Below are 26,102 nucleotides of genomic sequence, written 5' to 3'. Positions count from 1 at the left end.
TTCACAAAACTACCAAAGGGGTCCAGTGCAAAAAAAATAAAAGAAGTTGTTAAGAGCAACCTGCGTTAGGGGCACAGAGTCTAGCAATGCCTGGCGAGTCACCAAACTGGCTGTGGAGATTGGGTTGCCAGCCTCCAGGTGGGGCCTGGAGATCTCCTGGAATTGCAGCTGATCTCCAGACTCCAGAGGCCAGTTCCCCTGGAGGAAATGGCTGCTTTGGAGGGTGGACTCTGTGGCATTATACCCCATTGAGGCCCCGCCCCTTCCCAAATCCTGCCTCCTCAGGCTCTCCCCGCAAATCTCCAGGAATTCCCCAGATCAGTTGGTAACCCTAAGCAGAGGCATTCTGAATCTACCCCCAGTCTTTACCTTGATTTTCATTTTCAAATCTGAGATTCACTCTTCTGACACTTTTCCTATTCCCCTTTTCTCTTGGATTGTGCCACTCTTTCTTTCATATGCATTTTAGCTTCCTTTGCCGTGGATTCCTGGCAGTCTTGCTTTCTTTCACCTCCACCACCTTGGCTAGCCTCATCTCTGTTTTTATAGCCCGGCAATCACGCCCAGGGAAAGCTTGTTGCAAATCTCCTTCATTTCCAACCTTTGCTCTAAATCCATGTTCTCTTTTTCACATTGAACAGTCTTCCCCCCCTCGTGCCCCTCCTTTCTGAAATCAACATCTCTTGCTATCTTTAATATATCTGCATCCGCTAGTTCTTTTTTCTGCCTGCTGTCAGTTAGCCCTTACAAACACTTCATTTCCTTTTCACTGTAAAGTTCCTGGCCATCAAATGCTCTCTCAGGTCCTTCATGTTCTCTCCTACAAATTTCCCCTTATTTATTTAGAGTATTTATATGCCGACTCTCCAGAGAACTGCTTTAGCAGCTTATGAAACAAAAACAATGCAAAATCAGAAAACATAAGAATGGTCAACATCAAAGCAACAAAACCTTCTTTTAAGTCTGGACCACCCCTGCCCCAACGTCAGAAGGGGGGAAAGACCCCCTGCCCCAAGGAGCCTTCCCTGAGCGCCTGGGCGGTGCAACGGCTGCCACGGACACTCACTGGGCAACTCTAGGCCACTTACCTAGGGTTGCCAACACTGGGGTGGAAAATTCCTGGAGATCTGGAGGTGGAGGCTGGGGAGGGCAGGGTTTGGAGAGGGGAGGGATAGATTGCTGTATTGGGCATCACCAGGAGACCTCCAGGCCCCAGCTAAAGGGCAGCAACCCACCTCATCCTCATCCTAAGCTCCACCCTCAAAATCACCAGGGCATTCCAAACCTGGAGTTGGCAACCTTATATCCCAAACTCAACGCTTCCTTGGGATGAGGTAGAAGCAGATATCTGAATCACGCAGTATCTAGAGATGGGTTGAACCTAGCACTGGAATCCGATAGATAAATCCACATTCTCAGATGGAGCGGGGGGCGGGCTTCTGTGGAATTTCTGAGTGCCTGCATGGATTGTGCCCACACCCAGGGAGCTTACTGGAGTTGCCAAGTCCCCCCGGCCCAAACCATGGGACAGGGGGGTGCAAGGGGGGTGGGGGAAACTCACCGAAACCAGCCAATTTTAAGCAAAAATATCCCCCTGCGGAGGCCTTCCCTTCCTTGTTACACCAGGGATGACGCCCGGGAAAAGGCAGCGGGAGGCAGGGAGCGGAGGATGGCCGGCCCTGACCAGGGAGCCCGGGGGGCCCTGCTTGACGTTCTCGTCACGAGACAAACCAAAAACACAAAGCTCTACGGGAGGTTTCTCTGTCCAGACCCCACAAACAATGCAAACGGACAGCTGGTTTTAGGTTTATATAGACCAAATTAAAAATAGCTTGATGGTTGTTGTGGATTTTCCGGGCTGTATAGCCGTGGTCTTGCCAAGACTACGGCTATACAGCCCGGAAAATCCACAACAGCCATCGTTCTCCGGCCGTGAAAGCCTTCAACAATACATAAAAATAGTTTGATTTTAAGCTCTGCTATTTACTTTTGAATCTCTACTTCCCCTCCAACAGGATTGTTTCTTCTGGCAAAGGAAAGTCCAAGGCAGCTATTTCAAGGTAAGTTTACTTGCCGAGTTAAGGGACTGTTATCAGTTTCTTTGCAAGTGCAAAGGTTAGGCAGGCATTACAGTGGCTCTCTCTCTCTCACAGACACAGGATTGCCAACCTAAATCATGACTAATCTCCAGAGATCTGTTCCCCTGGAGAAAAATGGCAGCTTCGGAGGGTAGGCTAGGGTTGCCAGCCTCCAGGTGGTGGCTGGAGATCTTCCGGAATTACAAGTGATCTCCAGGCCACAGAGATCAGTTCCCCTGGAGAAAATGGCTGCTTTGGAGGGTGGACTCTGTGGCATTATACCCCACCGAGGCCCCTCCCCTCCCCAAACCCCACCTTCTTCAGGCTCCACCCCCCAAATCTCCAGGAATTTCCCAACTTGAAGCTGGCCACCCCAGGGTGGGCTCTATGGTGTCACGTGCCTCCTGAACTCTCTCCCCTCCCCAAAACTCTCCCCTCTCTGGGCTCCTCCTCCGGAACTCCAGGACCAGGACCTTCCCTACCCGAAGTGACACACTCTTCCCCACCGGTTTCACGCCTGCTGGTCGCTGCTACGTGTGATTCAAGAAACACTCAAGCATATTGCTGGCCCGCTCCAAAGGGGCGTCATGCAAAGCTTTTCACAAGTTGCCCCCTTAATGCCTAGCGCCGCTTCGTATTCACTGATCCATCCACAAATCACCTTGTGAAAAGCTTCGCGTTTAATGAGAAGGCAAGGCTCGCCACAGTATTAACTGCAGAGGCTTAAAGCGTTTGCAATTTGAGCTGGCAGGAAGCTGGCAACTCTCGGCGAACCTGGAACTTTTGATGAAGTGGCACCATATCGCCGTATCACCGTAATGCACGCTGCTGAACTGGGGCAAGCTGCCTAAGGCACGCAGGCCACATTCGGGCCATCAGGTCTTCTGCGGGGAAAAACAAAACTTCCTATGAAGCTGCCTCCTACTGAGTCAGGCCGTTGGTCTATCAAGGACCGGCCGTAGAGTCTGCCCTGACTGGCAGCTGCTCTCCAGGCGAGGCCTTTCAGGTAGCCTCTGACCCGGCCCCTTTAAGTGGAACAGCTGGGCACTGAACCTGGCACCTTCTGCATGCCAAACATGTGCTCTGCCACTGTAACTAAAACCCCTGGACCCTCTTTTCATCCATTACTAAGAAACGGTCCTCCTTCCCACCCCCCCACCCCCCCCACCCCTTCCATGACGCACCACCCCCTTCCGGACTGACCTCCTCCTCCTCGCCTGTGACCTCTTTCCTTCTATTGCCCAACAGGGAATTTCCTTTGTAACTGCCTTTACTTCAAGATTTTGCTTTATCCTAGTCCTACTAAAAAAGAAATCATAACCACATATATAGATTTATGGGGTAAGAACCAGCTAGAACTGCTAAGATGATGGTGTCAGAGAAGAAAGCAGAATTAGTCCAAACATGAACTCAGCCCACCGGAGAGCAAGCAACAAAAAATTCCTTCACTGGAGCACTTCTTTAGAGTCCTTCCTTGAGAGAAAAATAAACAGGGTGTGGCGACACAGGGACATTTGGAACCGGTTCCTTAAGGGACGGAGCTCTACCCGTTTCATGTACAGGAATCTCTTCAAATAAGAAGCTCCCTTACATGGAGTTAGTAGTGTCTACTCTGGCTGGCAAAAGGTAGAAATGTAAAATTCCCAGGAATTTTGAAGTCACAGAAGAAAAGAAAAAAAACAATTTTAACCTTGGGGGAAAAATGGAAATATGAGGAAAAATTAAAATATGCTTATATAGCTTAGCGCTGTGTGTGTGTGTGTGTGTGTGTGTGTGCATGTGCGCATGTGTGTGCGCACTGTACTAATACCACTGAACTACAGGTTGAATCTGCCATGGACGCTTGCTGGGTGACCTTGCACCAGTCACATCCTCTCAACCTTGCCCACCTCACAGGGTTGTTGTGAGAATAAAATGGAAGAGAGAAGAACAATCTAAGCCACTTCAGGTCCCCACTGCAGAGAAAGGTGGGGTATAAATGGAGTAAGTAAGTAAGTAAATAAATAAGTAAAATAGCATTTGAAGATACAAAGATCCAGAGGAGTTAGCTGTGTAGTAGCAAAGAGTCCAGTAGCACCTTTAAGTACTAACCAACCTTATTGTAGCATAAGCTTTTGAGAGCCACAGCTCTCTTCGTCAGATGGTCCGCTGTGCTGTGCCCCCCCATCCATCCTGATCCCCCTGCCGAGGTGAGCTGCCACACACCCATCCCCTAAAAGTGGCCGTGCTTTCCGTGTTTGTGGAGGTCACCGTGACAGAAAATCTGCATTAGAGTCCCGTGCCCCGCCCGGCGTTGTGCAGTGAAGGTGTAAGTTTGCAAGGCCAGCATCCACTGCTGGACCATCTCGTTCTGCTGGCTCCAATCCTTTATCCAGAACACCGTGTACAACATGTACAAGATGCTACGCTAAGCTGGATGGTCGGTCACTAGGGTAAAGGGATTGCAGAGTAAGTAATACCACAGGGAGGTAACTGCCCACTTCACCGCCAGGGTGGAATAATTCCTCTTTCCCTGGGGAATAATTTCTGGCTGAGGAAAACCACAGGATGCTCCTGGCCCCCCTGCGCCTGTGCTAGGACCGCCCCTACGCCAACTTCTGAGGCATCTGTGTAGACCGTGGACGGTCGTGAGAAGTCCAGGGCCCTTAGCACTGGTGGATTTGTTAGGACCTGGTTCTGTGACTCCCTTTTTGAGTAGGTCAGATAACGAGGCTGCCCAGGTGGCAAAATGGGGGACAAAGCAGCTGTAGTGCCCAGCCAACCCCAAGAGCTGGTGGATTTGTTCCTTTGTTTCCAGTCGGGGGAGGTCTTGGAGGACCTTCACCTTGCTGTGTAGGGACCGGACCTCCACCCCCCCCCCATGAGCTGTCCAAAGTGGGAACGTCGGGCCAGCTGGCATTTCTTTGTGTTCAAGTGCAGCCCCGCCCGGGCATTGATTCCAAACACTGTCTCCAAGTTCTGCAAACACTCTTCCCATGAGTGGCTGTACACCACCACATCATCTATGCAGGCAGCCATAAACCTCTGGCATGAGCTGAGCAGCTGCTCTGCCAATCGCTGAAATGTCGTGGCCACCCTGTGCAGCCCAAAGGGCATGGTGACAAATTGGTACAAACTCCAGGGCATGGTGAAGGTAGTCTTTTCTCAGTCCTGCGTCCTCAGGGGGACTTGCCAATGGCCCTTCGTCATTTCCAGGGTGGAGTGGAAACAGGCTTCTCCCAGTCGCTCCAGCAGATGAGGGACTTGCTGCATCGGGTAGGCATCGCACCTAGATATTTATTGGCCCCCTGAAGGTCCAGACACATGTGCAGGGAGCTGCCTGGCTTTGGCACCAGTACTATGGGGCTGCGTCAGGGGCTTGCTGACCCCTAGCTGCATTGGCTCCTGCACAGCCTTTCCGGGTTCAGTAGCGTGGGCCGACCAAGATGGGGGGAGAAGGGCCCCAAGTGCCTTGCCAATAGCCGCTGCAGTGCTTGGTACTGGGAGTCAGCCAACCCATCCAGCTGTACCTCTGGCAGCTCTGGTTCCTCTTGCTCCCACTGGGGAATCTCTTGTTCCTCGGGTAGCTCTGTGGCCACTGCAAAGAGCGCTCCTTCCTCCTTCCACTCCTTCAGCAGGTTGACATGGAGCCACTCGGTCTGGGCCCAGGTGTGCCCTGCTTGAATGGCATAGACGTTGACCCCACGTCATCCCACCCTGGGACAAGGACGTACCCAAGGATCCTCTTTTCCTCCCCATCACAAACATCCACGCTCGGGCTTGGTCCCCCTCTGTCAACGTTTGTGGTCGTGTCTGTTTGTTGTAACTCCTCTCTTGGGTGGCCTGAACCTCCCTCAGATGGTCCTGAACCCATTCTTGTGCCAGTCGGAGCCTCTCTTGCAGCCCTCGGAGGTAGCCCTCCCGTGACCAGCTCCAGCTCCTGGGCACCACTCCACTCTTCTGCTAGCATAGCTATAGGTCCTGGTGGCATCTGGCTATAAACCAGCCGTAAGGGTGCCTCCCAAAGGGATTCCTGGGGTATTTCCCAAATGGTAAACAGAAGAGGGTCTAGTAGCTGGTCCCTGGCACACTAGCTCATCTAGTAGCTGTACCCCGGCACACTTCCTCATCATGGCTTTAAGGGTTTGGTTGAAGCATTCGACCAACCCATCCATCTACGGATATGTGGTGGTAAGGAGGTGCTTGACCACCGAGGCTTGGCAGAGGCGCTGGAACAGCTGGGATGTGAAACTCCAGTCCTGGTCTGCAAGTATATCTCATGGTATGCCCACCCATGCAAAGTAGGACAGCAAGGCTTGTGTGACGTCCAGGGTCTTCATTGTCCAAAGGGCAAAGGCAGCAGGGAACTGGGTGTAGTCCACCACAACCAGAATGAAACAGTGTCCCCAGGCAGTCCAGGGAAGGGGCCCCACAAAGTCCATCCCAATGTGGCTAAAAGACACAAGCTCCAACAGCACGGGGGCTGGCTGCTGGGTGGGGACCCGCACCACAGACCAAAAAAACTTCTGCAGAACCCACTCAAGGGTCTTTTTCCTTCATGGGTGCCCCGCCCATTCCCCGTCATGGGCTAGTACTGTCTCTCTTGCCTGCTGTGGGACCACCAACTGCCTTAGCTGGACTGCCCCACTCCCTGGACCTGGGTAATTCATCAGAGAAGCGCCATCGCCCACCCATCTCGGGTGTCCCTGCGGGCTGTGGGGCTGGCAGTGTCTCCCACTTTCTTTTCCAGGCTTGCTGGGTCCTGTCCCCGGGCATCCCCTAGTTGAGGAGGTGCCAAAAGTACCCTTTCCGGAGTAGGGTTGACCCACAATGCCCTGGGGAGGACGCACGCCTGCCATCACTTGTTCGAGGGGTCTCCACGATTGCCCCTCTGGGGAACCCTCACTGGGTCCCAGTGGCTGGTTCCTTCCATACATGGGGACAGGGTCTCTCCTTTGCTGCCCCCAGCAGCCCACTCTGCCACCCAGTAGTCATCCAATGCTTAGGCCAGATCTTCTAGGGACTCCTGTTTCTGTCACAGTGCCCAGATATGGCAGGGCCGGGGTATCACCTGTAGGAGCTGCTCCTTCACTACCTTGTCTACGACGGCCTCGGCCTGGTGACCCACTAGAGTCAGCCATTTCTGGGCTACCTCTCTCAAGGAACAAGCTATTTCAAAAGGTCCCTCATTCTTGGCCCTCTTGTAGGCCGGGAATCATTGGCGATAGGTCACAGCTGTCACATGCAGCGTTTGAAATATCATTGTCTTCATCTTGTCATTGTCATCCACATCTCTCACATTCAGGGCCTGATAAGTCAGTAAGGCTGGCCCCGTCAAGGATGGCCCCAGCATTGTGGCCCACTGGGCGTTCAGCCAGGCTGCTGCTGTGGCCCTCCTCTCAAACGCCTCAAGGTAAGCTTCCACATGGCCTGAGCCACATCCTGCATCCAATGGTCTTGGACGCCTCACTGCTGGTCCATGAGCTGCTGAATTAACTCCCCCTGAGCATTGGCCAGCCACTTCCCAAACTGTGTTAAGTCGAAACCTGACATGGCAGGTACTGGCGTCTTTGGCCCTGGGGTTATCATCCTGCCTTACTTCTTCCCAGCCCCTGGTCAGGTCCCAGACGAGCCCCCACTATTGTGAAGATCTTCCCCAGGCCTCAGGCTCGGACTTGCATTGCCAGCATTTCTGATTTCCATCACCGGCCTCACCTGGTCGTGTTCCCTTCACCAACCTGGCTGTGCTCCGTGAGGCAAGAGTTCTATTGTGTGCCGTCTGTGAGGGGAAGGGGTGGCGGGCTTTCCCTGGGCTCTCCTGGTCCTCTCGGTGGGTGGCGCAGCTGCTGTCTCCCTGCCTAGCCTGGAGGTTCTGAGCCTGCCTGCTCCCTTAGACTCTGCTGGCCGGGTGCCAGCCCTCGGCAGAGCCCCCTCGTCTCTCTCCTCCTCTGTCTGTCTGCTTTCCTCCTTGCGCTTTGCACCTCACTCACTTGCTTTCCCTCTCCTCGCTACTGCCACCCCTCTTCTCCCTTCCAGCCTCCCTCTTGAACCTTCCACCTTCCTGCCTGGGCCCTCTCCCCTAGTGGCACCCCAGTGCTTCTCCTGGCCCTTCCCTGCGCCCTTCCGGCTTGGCCATGCCGAGCGTGCTCACGCTGTTCAGCCCCCGCAGCTTTTGTCCAAGCCCGGGCTCCTGCAGCCACTGCTTGGGGTCCGCCCCTGCTGCGGTCCACTGCGCTGTGCTCCCCCATCCAGAAACCTCAATCCTAGACCCCCCTGCTGAGATGAGCCACCACAACAGGTCATTCCTTTCCCCCTCGAGTGCTTCTGTCCCGTCCTGGGCCTTCACATCTCTAACAGCAGCTCTCCAAAATTGCGGACAACAATCCTTCCTACAACTGAAGCTCTCTAACTGTCAAGCACTGAATGGAGGATCTGCTGCCTCCACTGTGTGTCCTGATCCACAGGCAATATAAGGAAGACCCCCACCAACATTCTGGGCCAGTCTAAGGAGCTGAAGGCCTTGCCGGCTCAAACTAGCCGCACTGCGTAAACAGGGACAGGCAAGTCCTCCCCAGAGCTGCTAAAGTAAAGCCACAATAAAAGAGGGGTGCAGCTGCTGGAGAGTGAGGGGATGTATCTGGGGGCTGGTCAATCCTTCAGTCCCATTTCTTCACGTGAAGCCAGGAGGCAGCTGGCCCTTGAAGTGTTACCTCCACCAGCATCTTCTAATCCCCGTCCAGCCCTGCCCATATGGAAGCTGCAGAAGCTTTCCTGAATGGCTGCTTATACAGGACAGGTGTCTTAAGGCTGAAGGAAAGGAAGAGAGAATAACGACATCCCCTAATCCTCAACTAGTGAAGTCTGGAGGAAGCAGCACACACACTCCCTGCCTTGAAACGGAAAGCCTGGAACAGAAGAAAGAAAGAAAAGCAAGAAGAAAAGAAGATGACTCACAGATGAGCCAGCCAGTGCGGTGGAGTGCTTGGAGCGTCCGCCTCGGGTCTGGGAGACCCTGCTTGGAATTCCTGGGCTGCTATGGAAGCTTGCGGAATGACCTTGGGCCAGTCAGCCTAGCCTTCCACACGGAAAGGTAGATGGGCTGTTGAACTTACAGGGAGATGTCCCAGTGGGCCCCTGCCCTGGAGGGCCTCTGGCAGCCAAGCCTCAGCAACGCTGCCAGTGCCTCAGGGCCCCTTGGCGCAGACCCTTCATTGGTAATCAGTGCCAGGCCACCCACGGTCTCCGCCTGCACTGCGGCCTTTTTGCAGGATGAGGCAAAGGGTGAGTCAATGCCCATTCTTGGTGCCACTGAGAGCCAAGCTACAAGTGACGCCTGACACAGGTTGGACACTTGTCAGCTTCCCTCAAGTTTTGATGGGAAATGTAGGCGTCCTGGTCTTGCAGCTGTAATGGAAAGCCAAGCTGTAAAACCAGGATGCCTACATTTCCCATCAAAACTTGAGGGAACCTGACAAGTGTCCAACCTGTGTCAGGCATCACTTGTAGCTTGGCTCTCAGTTCAGAGTTCAGTGTGCCCCGAAGTGCTGGCTTGTAGCACCACCGGGCTGCTCAGCCAGGCTGTTTTCAGGGCCGTTTTCCATTCCCAGTCCATTCCTGCCACACAGGGTTGTTGTGAGGATAAAATGGAGTGGAGGAGAACAATGTAAGCTGCTTAGGATCGCCAGTGGGGAGAAAGGTGGGGTTTGAATGAATGAATGAATGAATGAATACAACCAAGGCCCTGTCTCCAACAGTGGCCAACCAGAACTCCCTGGCAAGCTCAAAAGCCAAACAATATGGAGACAACCTGTTTCTTTCGACCCCAGCACCTGGGAGGCACGCTCCCGCACCTTTCCCCTCCACCAGCCAGGTGAGTGATGGCCGGGGGGGGGGAGTGGCAGTGAGGGGCTTGGCGGCCCTGTTCTGCTGAGAGTTCCGTGCTGGGAACTTAATTCCCAGACACACACAGGGCCAAACTGGATTGGGACCGCAGGGTGCTGGGAGAGGGGGCTTACCATCCCACCGTACCATTTTCCTGACTTGAAACACACCCGGGAGAGCATTATTTGCCCCACTGGGGAAACTTGAGTGTACCCTAAAAGCCCCCAGAGCCCCCAGATTGCATTTGAAATGTATGTTCCTGGTACAGTTATCTCGAAATTTGTGACCTCTGTACCTAAAACAGGCAGAGAAGTGTATTTATCACCTCATTAATTCAGAATTTGCTATTCATTATCTGTCCATTTCTAATCCGGTATTTCACCATTAGGTTATGTCAACATTTAAATAATTCATGTTTAAAGGTCATAATTTAACAAGAACAACAACAACAACAACAACATTTGATTTATATACCACCCTTCAGACATTGTTGAATGTTGTGTTAATCACTGCTATATAGCAATTGTTCACAACTGGATTTTCCTGTGTGGACAACACAACCCATTTGTTGATCATTTTTACAGCATAATAGTGCGCAATCCAAACATGTCTGAATGTAACACATTTATTCTGGACAGGGGTGCAGAAAGAACAAGTGCTAACACAACATTTGGAGGGAAGGTGGCACGGTATAGCTTGATCTGGTTAGACTTTGGAAGCTACGCAGGGTTGGTACTTGGACGGGGGGCCACAAAGGAAGACTGTAGAAGAAAGCAACAGCAAACCACCTCTGTCTTGAAAGCCCCTTGCTGGGGTCACCATAAGTCAGTTGCAACTTCACATCACATACACTGAATGTAACACAATATTCACAGTGCAATCCTATGCAGAGTTACTCTTGATAAAAAGCCAGATGCCACCTTGTCCTGAAGCGTATTGAGGGCAGCTGGCCAGGCAGAGCAGAACCATTGTTGCTCATTGGCCCTGTGCCGGTAGAGTAAGAGAGCAATCCTAAGCAGGCCTACTCAGAAGCCTGCTCAGTGGGGCTTACTCCCAAGAACACATCCTTAAGGTTGCACTGTAACACAGGATAGTTCATTGAGACACAGAATATTAACACACACACGCACGAGAGAGAGAGAGAGAGAGAGAGAGAGAGAGGCATACAGCACAGAAACGTAACAGGAAGCAGTTTTTTTGGCACATCCCTTTTTGATCAGGAGCCGTTTACCTGCATCATGAGCCCTTTGAAATCCAGCTGTGGTATTTTTACAGGTTTCCAGTTCCCCCCAGTTTTACAAAAGAGTCCCTAAATGGGCAGTTTAGAGGTGGCTGCTGTTGTATACTTAACTTTAAATTTATATAAAATAATCATGTCGCTTATTTTTTAAAAATATGGGGTGCTTCTAGACTGGAGGGCTGGGCATAGAACTGGGAGGTCTGGTTTTAGGTGTAAAAATTACTAGTTACTTTACCGCACCAGCTTCTTCTGCCCTGACTTCCTGCCAAGTATGTAATAACCTAATCAAATGTACTTGATGAGAATCAAAACAGGAGTCCAGCAGCACCTTGAAGAACGACAACATGTATTCTTTAAGATGATGCTGGGCTCCTGTTTCATTTTGTTGCTGTAGACACCACAGCGACTCATCTGGAGTCATCATGAATGGAGGTCCATTCTAAACCTCTTTCCACAACTTGCTTATCATGAAATTTCACCATTACCAATTTTGACATTTAAAAAAAAACACCAGCTTCTTGAAAATATCTAAACTCAAAAATTCATAGACCAACAAAAACACCACTTAAAAAACAAAAAGCCACGATTTTTCATTAATTGCGGGTGCTGGTTCCCTTCATGCTACCACCTAGGTGGGCAGATAATGCAGCAATGGGTAGAGATGAAGGATTGTGAATTACGCTCAGTGTTCAGATTCTCACCCTCCTCTATCACTTCTTTAATTTATATGGCCACCCACAACTGCCAATCCGGGCTTTGCCACAAAACTGGGTTTGCTACTCAATGGCGAGCCGCAACCCGATGCCTTTCAAAGTACAAACATCTGTAGAGAGAGACCCCAGTTCTCCCCATTCCCTTCTCCAAACTCAAGCACATCTCAGTCTTCTCTCTCTCCGATCCACTTAGCTGTCACCTCTCCTACAAAACACTTATAAAACAATCTCTGCCATGACACTGGGCTGGGTGATCACAGGTCTAAACTTCTCCCTGCCTAGCCTACCTCACAGGGTTGTTGGGGGGATACAGTGGAGAGGACAGGGGAAGCACAGGCACTGCTGCCTTGGAGGAAGGAGAGGGCAGGAATGCCCTAGACGTTCTTTCTTTATTTGCTTCTAAGTGCAAAACTTCCTCCCCTGCTGCCTTCCAAAGAATCCGTCCAGCCTTAAGCACTCAGCTTCCCAGTCTGGGAGCCCACCCTCAGCCAGCCCACAGGGTGCCAGGCGCGCTTACCTTCTTTGCCAGGTATCCCATGAGGAAGGGAAGCCCAGAGCAGGAGAAGGAGCCCCAGGCAGAAGCCTGTCTTGCAGCCTGGATATCTCCACTCCATACTTCCCAGCGGAGGCACTCCCGGACCCCGCTCCTCACAGCAGACCTCTGGTCTGCCCCGCTACAGCCCTCTCAGGCCCTTGGCCAAGGCCCTCGGCATCTGGGCACTCCTGCGGCACCCTTTCCATGAGGCTCTCCCTGAGCCTTCTGACGGGGGCTCACAGGCATTGCAAAATCAGCCTGCCCGGCCCTGCCTTGTGATGAAAGGCCAAGAGGCAGAGGAGTGGTAAAACCAGCTCTCTCCCAATCACCTCCCTGGCTCTACTCGCTTTAAAGGGGCTGGCCCAGGACTTCCCATCCGGCAGACAAATAAAACTTACCTTAAAGGTAGCCAGCCACCTTTCTGTGGAATCTCTCCTCTCTCTCTCTGTCTTGGCGCCTGCCAGGCTGTGCTTATGGCTCCAGGCTGACACCTTGTGGACTGCTTGTGTTTTCTCACAAGTCTCAAAGTCACAGAGAAGTCTGTTCTACAAACAGTATATAACAGTATAAGCATGCACCAAAAATGCTCTAAGTGAGGGCGTTGCGACTTGCAACCCCACCAGTGATGCCAGCACCCTCCCTTGAAAATCCTGGTTATTTAAGGCATGTGCAGAAGAAAATAAACCCACTCCACAACTGTAAAAATGCTGAGAAGAAGCATCCCCGAATGGATTCCAACGTTTGGGGATCAACAGCTAAGAAAATCAGGAATAATTCGAGTGTGTGGGAAAGATTTACGTTTAGGATTCAGTAACTAAACATCACTTTTTTGTGTCACTACTACCAGGTACCCTTCCTAGCACTTATCCTTACCCAACTCCCAGGTCTCCACCCACCTTTTTCCAGAATGTCACTTAAGACCAAAGTAGATGCGGGTGCAACCTCGTGGCTGCCAGCAGGGCACGGCCATCATTCTAAAATGCTGTGCAGGCACAGTCCTGATTAGGCACGGAGCACAGGGCTCGTATTTCCCCCTCGCCTTATCCACTGCCCCAATAGCCACACTCGCAGACATCCTGTGGCTGTTTTGGCACAGAGGGAGAACAGAGAGAAGCACCTTATGCTTGAAGAAAAGTTCATAATGTAGTTATTGTGACAAGGGAATGTGTATCCCCTGCTTGCGGCTCTGGAGTCTTCGTTTTGAAAGCATTCCTACCTCACCCCAAGGGTAAAAATGGCTGCCTTAGGAGATCAACAGTGTAAGCCTAAACAGAGTGACACCCATTGACTTCAATGGGCCTAGAAGGAGATATAATTCTGTTTAGGATTGCACTGCAGGCAGGGCTTTTTTTCAGCTGGAACGCGGGGGAACAGAGTTCCGGCATCTCTCGAAAATGGTCACATGGCCGGTGGCCCCGCCCCCTGATCCTGCACTGGGCAGGGGGTTGGACTAGATGGTCTGTATGGCCCCTTCCAACTCTATGATTCTATGAACTCTGTGAACTATCTCCAGACAGAGGGGAGTCGAGATTGTCCTCCGTGGAGGGCAATCTCAACTCCCCTCTGTCTGGAGATCAGGGGGCGGGGCCACCAGCCATGTGACCATTTTCTCTGAGGGCCACCCACCGAGTTCCACCACCTCTTTTCCCAGAAAAAAAACCCTGACTGGGGGTGTTGCAACTACCAGCTCAGAGTGCCTTATAATATCATTCCCGGTTTCCCAGGAGCGTTTCTTCTTAAAATCTGACAAATAATTTTCAGAGATCCGTAAGGGAAGCAAAAGATTATTTTCAGAACAAACATTTCTCCACTGCACCACAGCCTGGTGTTGGAGTCGTGTCTCAGGGCTCAGTCGCATGCCACAGATATACTGGATGTTCCCTGCTGGGAACTTAATGCCCAAATTGGCACCACAGTGTGTAGTGGGGGGGGGGCGGCTTAAACCTTCCCTCCCTGCTTTTTTCTTGACCTGAAATGGTCACTTTGTCCCTCTGGGGAAACTTAAATGTAGTTACCATGAAAGAGGAAAGTGCAAGACAAGCTGAAACAATCAGGAATTCACTGCCCAACCAGTTACCTCAGATGTTTTGCAGTTTCTCTTCCTTTCCAAGCAATTTGAACAAAATACAACCTACACCTTTCCCTTTATATCTCTTCAGTGAAAAAAGCTAGTAATAGAAATCGTTATAACATTTCAGAAAAAATGCAATAGCAAGTTCTGATTTTTAATGGGTCCTTAAAAAGCCCTCCAGTGCTATGGTGAAGAAAATGGTGGCTGCCTTTTCCTTTTATTCCCTTAAAAGCTCATTGATTTATAAATCTTGAGCAGCGGAAATACTTATTCCTTAACTTTTCTGGAGTATAAGGGGACAGCTGATTAATTAAGGGCTTAATATAATAATCCCTTCTATTTTCAAAGAAACAAGAAAAGCCTGAAGCCCAAGCTACGTGTCACTGACACTCCCAACTGTTTTGCTCCCTTTAAAAAAATAGCTATGGAGAGGGCTCCACTTAGAACGGGAACATATTTTCAATGAACCTACATCCAAGCAAGGCATGAAAGGATGCGCCAGTCCTATTAAGACCACAAGGGCAAATTCTGTCAGAACAGGACCTATTCAAAAACCTCCCCTGTAAAAACCATTGTGGGTAGAATATTCAATCTTGCAAACAAGAATGCTCTGCAGTATCATGGAATGGTAAGAGAGTACATATGGGGGGGGGTGTATTGATTTTGGGAAAGAAAGACCAAAAGACAGGGGTGAACAAACTCTGCGGGCTCTCAAAATCCAGCTGCTATGGTCTGGGACACGTTTTTTAACCGGAGAAAATGCTTTGAATTTGCCCATCTCAAAAATATCAATTGACATTCCACCTACCATCAGCTTCTCACCCAGGGCTTTCCTCCAAGTGGACTGGAGTCAAGCATCCTTGTGTAGGCCGCCCCTGTCTTCTTTAGAAAGTTCAAGAATGTCAGAGAGACAAGGGAGGAATTTAGAGAGATGAGGAGGAGATATGACACATCAGAATTTCTAGTCATCAAAGTTGCCACAGATCTTACCACAGAAGAGATCTTGCAATCATCCCTTGGGAAAGATTTTCTTGATTCAATAAAAGCACTACAGGTTCCCTACCAGGTCCCACTTTGTCTAAGCTAGCTCTGTTCTCTTGGAGACTGAGCACTTGCAATTATTTCTGGTGCTTTGTTCTTTTATGTCATTTTCTTTTAATGGTTAGCTCCAGTCATCCTCACTGATTCCAGGGCACACAAATAGGCTGCTTCCACACACGTTGGATAATCCACTTTCAATACTCTTTAGTGATCATTTGAAATTGCTTTTCCATGTGTGGAACAAAAGATCCACTTCCAAAGGATTGCTAAAGTGCATTGAAAGTTCATTATTCAACGTGTGTGGAAATGGCCATAGTGTGTTTGTCTGTGTGTGTTTGTCAGTCCCTGGCAGTTAGGTCCCTCAAGCACGCCACAGTTAACACTCAGGTGTTCCAGTTGAAGTAGCTTTATTGAGATCCATACAGTACAGGTGTTCACCCGAAGGTCGCAAAATTGGCAGAAATGACAACGCAAACAAAGGCATAATTAATTATAGGGAAACTTCCCGCCCTCCAGGGTCCGTTGACATTCTGGCGCAAAACCCCAAAGAAGTCACAGGGGAACAGATTAGTTTAGACTACATGAAGTACAAAGCAAAATATCCCAGTCTCTGGGAAAAGATACAATGTGCGCTGCTAGCAGCCCTTCTGCGAGGACACTTGCTGGAAGAAGCGAACGTGCATATTTTCAACAGATAACAGAGAGGCCCCACTGGCCCTCCTGCAATTAGTATCGGCAGTTAAGACACTCCCAGATGATCTGAGATCTCAGGCACAGAATACAGCATATAGTTCTGGCAAACAGCATCGACCAGCACAAAATACAGAATACAACCATGGCAGGTATGCTGGCATACATGACGGTGTTAATATTGCTGATTCTCAAATAATCTCTTTCTTGTTGCCTGTTTTCCTGGAGGGTACAAGAAACGCTATTTGGAATTCCGTCTGTCTTCTTGAAGGGGCAAATGTAAAGTCTCCTTCAGAGTTTCCTCTGAAGCAAGGGTCACCGTGTGTGTGTGTGTGTGTGTGTGTGTGTGTCAGGGCGGGGGGAGGTCGTTGTGAATCTCCTGCCTTGTGCAGGGAGTTGGACCAGATGACCCCGGAGGTACCTTCCAGCCCTGTGATTCTAGGAGTCTCTGAAACAGGGCCTAGAGGTCAATACCTGGTGTTGCCTATTAGCACTGGGGTGGAGGCTGACTGTCTCTGAATGTGGACAATCCCTTTGGCCACCATGGGCAGGAGCCATTGATGGACCTCTTCTTCATGAATTGGCCTAATCCTCTTGATGTTAGTGGCCATTGCCGCACCCTCTGGCAGTTAACTCCACAAGTTAATTACTTGTTGAGTGAACAAGTTGTTTGAACTGGATCTATTGCCCATCAACTTAACTGGGTGTTCTGAGTTCTCGTAATATGGAAGAGGGAGAAAACGTTCTCCTGCTGGATTAGAGAACGGAGGCCATTTTGTCCGGTTGGGCCCTGATGCTCAGGACTGCTGCCTTTGTGAGTCATTTTAGTCATAATACCACCCCAAAAACCCACAACTCAGGAAAACATCTGATATCAATCTCCTGTAGTCAATATTAAGAACATTTTATGTGCTGTGTTTTTTCTCCATATGTATGCTACTGTAGGTAAAGAACCAGGGTGAGACAGTAGTTAGACTAGGAACAGACTCCTGTCTGTGCTCATCTGTGAAGCTTGACCCTGGGCCAGCTACACTCTCAGTGTAACTTCCTCACAGGTTGTTGTGAGGATACAAATAGACAATGACAGAAAAATGTGCACTACACCGAGCTCCTTAGAGCAACAGCAGGATAAAAATGAGATGGACAGAATTCTAGGAGAACAGGTGAGGTGCCAGAAGATTGAAGGGGGAGCTGCCCTGCTACGTACAAAACCCCAACCCAGAATCAGGTTATCTATGAATGATTTAGCACAGGGTACCCCACAAACACATTCCTCGACGGAGGTGAGAGGTGGCCCCCTTCAGGCCACGCTCTGCTCCCGAGGTGGATGGCTCTCCACACAGGGCCCACTGGCCCGGCTATCCTTGGGCGACTGAGGCTCCTCAGCGATGTGGTATCGTTACGCTTGGGGGGGATTCTGACTTAGATGTGTTCAGTCATAATCCCACAGATGGTAGCTTCACCCCATTGGCTCCTTAGCCAAGCACATACACCAAATGTCGACCCTCATAATTTTAGGCCGATTATCTTATTGTGCATCGCTTCTAAATTGTATAGTAAATATTTGAAAAATAAATTAGAGGACAGTGTTACTGAGAACAACTTAATTCATCCCCTGCAGATAGGGTTTAAAAAAGGACACTCTATAATTGAACATTGTCAAACATGGGATTCGTTGGCTGTGCATGCAGTTAGAGGCCCAACAAAAGTGCTTTATGTGACCTTTATAGACGTGGCCTCGGCTTTTGATTCTCTTGACAGGGATCAATTATGGAGGAAACTGATAAAACTTAATATTGATCCCAGGTGGGTCTACTTGATAAGTCAACTGCATAGTAACACTATTGTTAGGGTTAAAGTTGGAAAGGAAGGTGTGTTAACCAAGGTTGTATCTTGGCTCCTACCCTGTTTAATCTGTATATTAATGACATAGTATATAGTTGTGAGGGCATGGCACTTTGCCCCTGGCAATGGGTCAAACTAAGGTACCAATAATGTTATATGCAGATGACATAGTTTTATTGTCACTGACCAAAATTGGCCTGAGAAGGCTATTGGATAGAGTGGGTCAGTATTGTGAAGAAGAAGGCCTCCGTATAAATTATGCCAAGTCCAAGGTAATGGTTTTTAGGAAGCGCCCTAGGAAGTCAGTTTGGAGAATTTTAGGTGTACAGATCGAACAGTGTAGTACATATAAATACTTAAGTGTAACGTTTTCAGAAACTCTCATGGTGGCCTCATTTAACACTGTTAAAAGTCTGCTTCTATGAAGACTCTGGAGGCGATAGTGAAATTTTTCTTTTCTAAGGGAGATGATATGGTTGATCCTGTTATCATGCTGTTTGAGAGTAAGGTGATCCCCAGTTTGTTTTATGGGATTGAAATATGGGGCTGGGAAAAGAAGATTCTGGATCAATTGGAAACAATTCAAAATTACTTTATGAGACGGATCCTTGTGTTGCCAAAGGGCTCTCCAGTTGCACTAATGAGGGCTGAGCTTGGTATTCCTTCTCTGAAAGTTAGGGCAAGTTTTAGAGTTCTGTCTTACTGGAAGAAAAATCTAGAGTGCCCTCAGGATTCACTGGGAGGCCAAAGTTTCTGTTCTTTTTTGGATCATGTTAAAACCTGTAAGGAATATCTGGGATTTATACAGTCCAAGTATGTAATACCGAATGACCTGATCAGATCTAATAGATCAGGTCATGAGTTGAGGGATTGGGTCTTTAAAATGGTTGGGAATATAGATAGATATGCAATTGTTCAATCTAAAGTGGCCCCTTTCAATTTTTTTTTAAAAGATCATACTAGGTCACCATACCTTAGGACCTTAACAACAATGAAATTAAGAATGGCCTTTACCAGCTTAAGATTTCAAGCTATGCCTTCTGCGGTACGTATGGGCCGCTTTTTAAATGTTCCCGCCCCTCTACGACTTTGTTTGGTATGGGAGAAGTAGATGATTTGAATCATTATGTCCTGAGATGCCCTCTCCTTTTGGACCCCAGAAACAAACTTATTTCTAATATTTTGTCCTTGCAGGAAGGGGTTTCAGATATGAAAAAAGTAATATTTTTGTTAGCTGATGAGGAGACTTATGTTTCTAATAGAGTTGCTTTGTATGCATTAGCAGCAAGAAAGATTAAATTGAAATGTATGGTATAATAGTACAATTGTGTTGTGAATATGTTTTAATCTGGTTCTGACCCCTGTCCAGCTGTGTTTTGTATTATGGTGTATTAAATTGTTATGACCTATGGTTGATACAATAAGCTACAACAACTACTACTACTACAGAAGGTTGAAGGCAGGCAAATGTTGTCCCCATCTTTAAGAAGGGGGGGAAGGAGGATCCAGGTAACTACCGACCCATCAGCTTGACGTCCATACCCGGAAAGGGTTTAGAACAAATAGTAAGGATCTTGCCAAGAAATTACAAAAGACTCCACTGGCTGGTTTTTTGAAGCTTTATTGTAAGTCCTAGTGTCATGATATTACGAAGGCTTTGTTAGGAATAAAGTGCATGAAAAAACAGTCACCCATATACTTCAGAGATAACTAGTCCCCCACCCCCCCTTTAGGGGTTTGGCATTCATGCTTAGAGAACTCAAGGCCAACTCGGCCAGGCTCCCAGCTCCACCACCTTGAAAGAGACACCCAGCTGTACCATCCCCCACCCTTAGGACAGATGGCAGGTGCCAACATTAAACAGTCGGTCCTTGAACATGTAGAAAAGACGGCTGTGATTACTAAGAGCCAGCACGGGTTCCTCAAGAACAAGTCATATCAGACTAACCTTATCTCTTTTTTTGAGAGAGTTACTACTTGGTTGGATCAGGGGAATGCCGTGGACACAGTCTATCATGATTTCAGGAAGGCTTTTGATAAGGTCCTGCATGATATTCTGGCTGATGAGTTGGTAAAATGTGATTTGGATCCTACTACTGTTAGGTGGATTTGTAACGGGTTGACAGATCGTATCCAAGAGTGCTTGTAAATGGTTCTTCATCCTTGTGGAGGAGAGAGTAACCAGTGGAGTGCCACAGGGATCTATCCAGGGATCCAGGGATCAACATCTCTATGCATGACTCAGATGAAGGAAGAGAGGGGCTGCTCCTTAAATCTGCAGATGATGCAGAATTGGGAAGGGTAGCAGCAAATACTGTAGAAGACAGAGTCAGGATACAAGATGATCTTGACAGGCTGGAAAACTGGGCTAAAACAAATGAAACGAACGAACGCCCCTTCTTACAGGAGCGCATTTACCTTGGCTGGATGTGCAGCTATGCCATCAACGGTACTGGAAGGGAGATATAAGAAGGTCTCGTACGCAGAGAGATTTTGCCCTCGCACTGTAAACATGTCTTCTTTTGCTTCTCCTTTTATAAGGAACTATGAGATAAGATTATTTCTCCCCTTCATGATAGACCAACAGTTTTTGCAGATAAGACCTGCTTGGAGAAACTTTTAATAGACGGAAACTCAGCTGCCACCAGGCTTGTGTCTATGTGATAAAATTTTGCAGCAAGCAATAAGGTTATACATAGAGATCTATTTTTCCTCCCTTTTAATATGATATTAACAATTTTAACGTTTTAATGTGTATTTAAACCTTATGATGTATTTACTATATTCCTTATTTTATATATTGAAAATTTAATGCGCTTCCCATTTTTGAGGATGTTGCAACCATTTGCTGGTGGTCATTGACCATAAACAAAATAAATGAAATCAAATTGAGAGGGGTAGCAAATACAGTAGAAGACAGAGTTAAGACTCAGGATGATCTTGACAGGCTGGAAAACTGGGCTAAAACCAACAAAATGAATTTCAGCAGAGATAAATGTAAAGTTCTTCATTTAGGTAGGAAAAACCAAAGACATAATTATAGGATTGGGGAGACTTCTCTTGGCACGTGAACAGGATCTAGGGATCTTAGTAGATCATACACTGATAATGAAATAAAGAAATAAAACAAACAAACAAACAAATAGCTTAAAAGGCAAATGTGATTTTAGGCTGTATCAACAGAAGCGCAGTGTTCAGATCACTCAAAGAGAAGACGTCACTTTGCTCTCGTTAGACCTCACTTGGAGTCCTGAGTTCAGTTTTGGGCCTCAGTTTAAGAAGGATGTTGACATGGCAGACGAAGATGGTGAGGGGTCTGAACGGAGACCAAGTTGAAGGACCTGGGCACGTTTAGCCTGGAGAGGAGGTGACTGAGAGCTGAGCTGACATGGTAGCTCTCTTCAGGTATCTGAAGGGTTGTCAAACAGAGGATGGAGCGGAGTCGTTTTCTGTTGCCCCAACAGAACCAATGTGTTAGAATTAAGTCAAAGGAGTTTGGGGGTAAACATTAGGAAGAACTTCCTGACAGTGAGAGCGGTCCCTCAGTGGAACAGGCTTCCTCGGCAGGTGGTGGGCTCTCCTTCTTTGGAGGTTTTTAAGCAGAGTCTAGAGGGCCACCTGACAGCAATGATGATTCTACAGCTCAATACGAATTTAGGCTGAATGGGAGAGGGAGGGCATGAAGGGATGAGCTGGCGCTAGGTGCTTGTTGTAGCCCTTTCTTATAAGCCCAAGGCAATGCTGATCTCCACTTAGTAAGGGATTTTCCTCCAAGCCAGGTTGCCCGGGGATCCAGGAGGGTTTTTGCCTCCCTCTGTGCACAGAGCAGTGGTCACTGGGGGAGTGAGGAGGGGGCGGAGAGATAGCTGTGCATTTCCTGCATTGTGCAGGCGGTTGGACTACATAACCCTTCCAGCTCCGTGTTTCTATCTTTCTATATGCTTTCTGACACATATACTAGGAAGGACTAACATTTTTAAAATATTTTCTTTACACTTTCATGCGGAGAGGGCAAAGAGATCTAGGCAGGTTGGGAAGAGAGGAGAGTAATCACAAGAAATCAGGTGGAGAGACTTGCTTTGTCAGGCTGGATCACGAGGAGCCACGATTATGCAGGCCGGAGTTACCCTGAATCTCCTCCCTCCACTCTTCTCTTCTTATGCAGACCTCCGCCTGCGGTCCTGGAGAGCACTGCCAGCCTGAGTGGACAATATTAGCCTCAGTAGACCAGCAGTGCGGCTCAATGGAAGACAGCCTCATATGGAAGAAGCAATCCATGAGTGATTTTGTCTCCGCCATTTTGATGGAAAACACCTTCCCATACCTTCCTGGAAGCATCTGGCAGCCGGGCTTTGCATTTTGTGACATTGTGTTGTGCTGTGCGATACTGAGGTGTCACTTCTAGTTGCACAATTGGAAGTGATGTCATATGTCACCATGATGTATTAGCAACCCTCCAAATCTCTGTAGTAAAGCCATAGAGGTAGGAATTTCACTGGGACTGGCTTTGGTGTGTTTCCAGGCCCCTGCTCTGACTACTAATGCATTTGCTATGTTCTGGCTGGAGCAGAAACAGACAATGATTTCAGCAGAATATTTAAGGCTGTTTGCGATAGGCATCCTCATCCCATTTTGGGTACCGATAAACAGATCTCTTAGGATTTTTATTATTTCTGAAATGTCAACAATCTGTTGAACAGAAAGAAATACGTAATTATGTTATAGAAATGGTGCTTCCCTTGAACCATTTTCAACTTCTTTGTAACTAATTTGTGACTCTAGTCAGATACTCATCTTCTTAACAGTGTCTCTTGCAAACATCCTCCTGAGCTGGTGACTAGAGATGGGCACGAACAGAAAAAAAAAACCGGACGTGATGTTCGTTGTTCATTGCCATCCACGAACAGGGACTCACGAACAACCATGAACATGGCCCTGTTCACAAACATGTTCGTGGTTGGCTGTTCGTGGGGGCCAGCAGGCTCTCCTCTAGCCATCATCCAAGTCAAGATCCCTACTGCACCACTTCCAGAAACCTGACCTGAGCAGGCAGCAGGAAAGGTACCAATAATAAATAATAGCTTGGCCCAGAGCCTGGCAGCAGCCCTGGAACTTGAAGGGGTAGATCCCTATCCCACCACGTACAAAGAAAATTCAAGCTCCAATGCACTCTCTCTCTCAAAATGCCAACAGCAACTCTCTCCCTCTCCACTGTCTGCAAACTAAGCCAGATCTGTGAGCCCCCCTCCCCCCTGCTCTTTGCTTCCTTGTAACAAATTTGGAGCTCCACACTTGAAAGGAAGACCTGCCTATCAAGCTAAATTGGGCTTAGTTTGGGGTTTCCAGGGCAACAGCAGGAGTTCAGACAGAGTTCAGACAATCCCTGCCAAGTTGCCAAGGCAATTGATTGCAGGTGCCAGACTGTCTGGCTTGACGAACAGCAACGGGATGAGGCTTGCAACGACCACCTGTTCATTTAGAATGGGGCCTCACGAACAGTTTGTTTGCAAACTGCAGATTGGGCTATTCATGGCTTTTTTTGGTTCATATTGCTGTTCATGCCCATCTCTACTGGTGACACCCCCCCCCCCACCAGTCACACCTTTTGGCTTGCCAAGTGCTTTATAACTGGCCAGTCCCTGGCAAAAAAGTTCAGCAAACCCCTGATAGAGACCATTTATGGTTTCTGGGCAGCAGGCCTACCTAGCCCAGACCTACCCTTAAGGATGTTCCAATTTGGTCGGGCCAGTTTCTTCTGCAGCAGTTTCCTCACTGCACCTTTGATTTCTTTATTCCTGAGACTGTAAATCAGAGGGTAAAGCAAGGGGGTAATGTTGGTGTAGACCAAGGACACCATCTTGTCCCGGCTTGGTGAGTAATTGGATTTGGGGCGGACGTACATGAAAGTGGCACAGCCGTAGTGCAAGAGGGTAACAGCCAGATGGGAGGCACAGGTTGAGAAAGCCTTTCCCCGGCCAGCAGAATCACGAATCCGCATCACAGCTAAGGTGATATAAGTATAGGAGACAAAGATGAGCAGAAAGGGGAGCAAGAGGAGGACAATGCAGGCTGCCAGAAGGGGCAGTTCACTGGTGTAGCTCTTTGTGCAGGCCAAGTGGAGCAGAGCAGGAATGTCGCAGAAGAAGTGATTGATACGATGGGAGCTGCAGAAGGGCAAGCGGAAGACGGACACGGTCAGGCCCAGTGAGACCACGAAGCCGCCAAGACAGCAAATCATGACCAGCTGAAGGCAGAAGTCCTGGCTCATCATGACGGCGTAGTGCAGAGGCCGGCAGATGGCTGCGTAGCGATCGTAGGACATGGCAGCCAGGAGGAAGCACTCAGCTCCTCCCAGTGCCACAAATAAATGCATTTGGGTGGCACAGCCCACGAAGGAAATGGTGCTCCCCACCGGGGAAGTGAGGTCGGCCAGTGTCTTGGGAACGATGACGAGGGTATAGCAGAGTTCAATTGCAGAGAGCTGGCAGAGAAAGAAGAGCATTGGTGGGCGGGAATGCTCCACAGCCACAGCCAAGAGGATGAGGAGGTTTCCTGTCAGAGTAGCCAAGTGCACCACAAGGAAGATGAAGAAGAGAAGGCCCCGCAGATGGAGCAAGTCGGAGAATCCAAGCAGCAGGAATTCCATGGTGGCACCAGAGGAATGGTTACTTCGATCCATGTGGTTTCCAGAACAATACCTCCAAAGAAATAAATGGGAAGCCAGAGCATAAGACTAGAAATTTGTCTCTTTCTTTAACATTTCTCTCCTACTTTTCTCCCCACTGGGGACCCAAAGTGGTTTAGGAAAAAACACAAATATAAGCTAGACAAACAAATAGAGGGGAAAAAAGCACCACAAATGCAAGGCTGATCTTTTTTCAGGAAGCACCGCGGTTCCTCAGCTTTCTGCCAACTGATCGGTTCCTATCATTAAAACCAGAGGCCTGACTCGCCCAGTGGGGGCAGTTCCCCTTTGGCTTTACTTTGTGGTGGGCAGAGTATTAGACGGGGATTTAGGAGACGCGCGTTGCAGTGCCCCCCTGCCATGGAAGCTTGCTGGGTGGCCCAGGGACACTCACGCTCTCTCTCAGGCTAATCTCTCTCACAGGGTTGTTGTTGTGAGGGTGAAATGGAGAAGGATGTTGTGAGCTCCTTTGGTTCCCCATCCAGGAGAAGAATGGTGTGTACACATCTAAGTCTGTCTGTTTACAGACCTTTAGACGCCAGGCCAAAGCAAGCATTTAACTGATGGGGTTCCATATTTTATCTGAGCCTGATGGTTGTTTTATGTAGATCATTTTAGGCTGTTTGTGTTTTATGCTATTTTTATGCTTTGGCTTGTTTTTGTGACTTCTTTAAAAGCTGTTGTACTAATGATTGCAATTCCAAGTTGGTTGCCATGTTGATCAGCATCGCAACAGCAGGATTTGAGTCCCACAAGGTTTTCAGGGAGAGTCAAAACGCTCAAAGCTCTGTCTCTCGAAAGCTTATACTCCCCAAAAACGTCTTGGTCTCTAAGATGCCACTGGTTTCAAATCCTGTGATTTTAATGATACTAGTTTTACCCACCCCCAACCCTTCTAGTCTCCAGGAAGGCCTGAGGTTTTTCTTTGGGGCACTGGTTGGAGTTATAAGGTGTATATTTGAGGTATACTTGAGGGGAAACGACTGGTGGACATTGTGGGTTTTGTGCGGGATTTTAACTGTGAAGGAGTTTTGATTTGATGTTGCTGGCCTCCTGCGCTTTTGTTTTGCAAGAGAAGAATATAAATGTTTGGAAATTAAATAAATAAATAAAATCAACATGCTAACAGACAAATTGCTCACCAGCCTCTGGCTTTATGGGAAAAGCCCTTGCATAACTGACAAGTTCCAACAAGGCCAGGGAAGGAGGACAAAGACGAAGGTAGGCGGGCTTCTCCGAGCAGGGAGAAGTCAGTACAAGTCATAGCGCACTTCCTTCTGTTCCTACACCAAGACAACAAACTTGTGTCTGCTCGCTCCCCGGTAGGGATACGTTCCAGTAACG

At 48.7% G+C, this 26,102-nt stretch overlaps 2 protein-coding genes across 5 annotated transcripts in view; both read right to left on the bottom strand.

Annotated features, from left to right (window-relative positions):
- The window catches only part of EPHA1 (EPH receptor A1), a 121,243-nt gene extending 108,604 nt beyond the window's left edge, over window positions 1-12,639 (bottom strand). For all 4 annotated transcript variants that reach the window (XM_055002267.1, XM_055002268.1, XM_055002270.1 and 1 more), the window contains exon 1: window positions 12,409-12,639. In XM_055002267.1, coding sequence (XP_054858242.1) covers window positions 12,409-12,505 — 97 coding nt within the window. In that variant the 5' untranslated portion in view covers window positions 12,506-12,639. The remainder of the gene's footprint in view (window positions 1-12,408) is intronic.
- An 11,111-nt stretch (window positions 12,640-23,750) lies between these two features.
- Window positions 23,751-24,752, bottom strand: LOC129345680 (olfactory receptor 10AC1-like). The gene has a single exon (XM_055002909.1). The coding sequence runs from the start codon at window positions 24,750-24,752 to the stop codon at window positions 23,751-23,753; it is 1,002 nt and encodes a 333-aa protein (XP_054858884.1).
- Window positions 24,753-26,102: the final 1,350 nt, after the last annotated feature.

The sequence above is a fragment of the Eublepharis macularius genome, chromosome 18 (genome assembly GCF_028583425.1).
Source record: "Eublepharis macularius isolate TG4126 chromosome 18, MPM_Emac_v1.0, whole genome shotgun sequence".
Lineage (NCBI taxonomy): Eukaryota > Metazoa > Chordata > Lepidosauria > Squamata > Eublepharidae > Eublepharis > Eublepharis macularius.
This window is presented reverse-complemented; position numbering and strand designations above follow the sequence as displayed.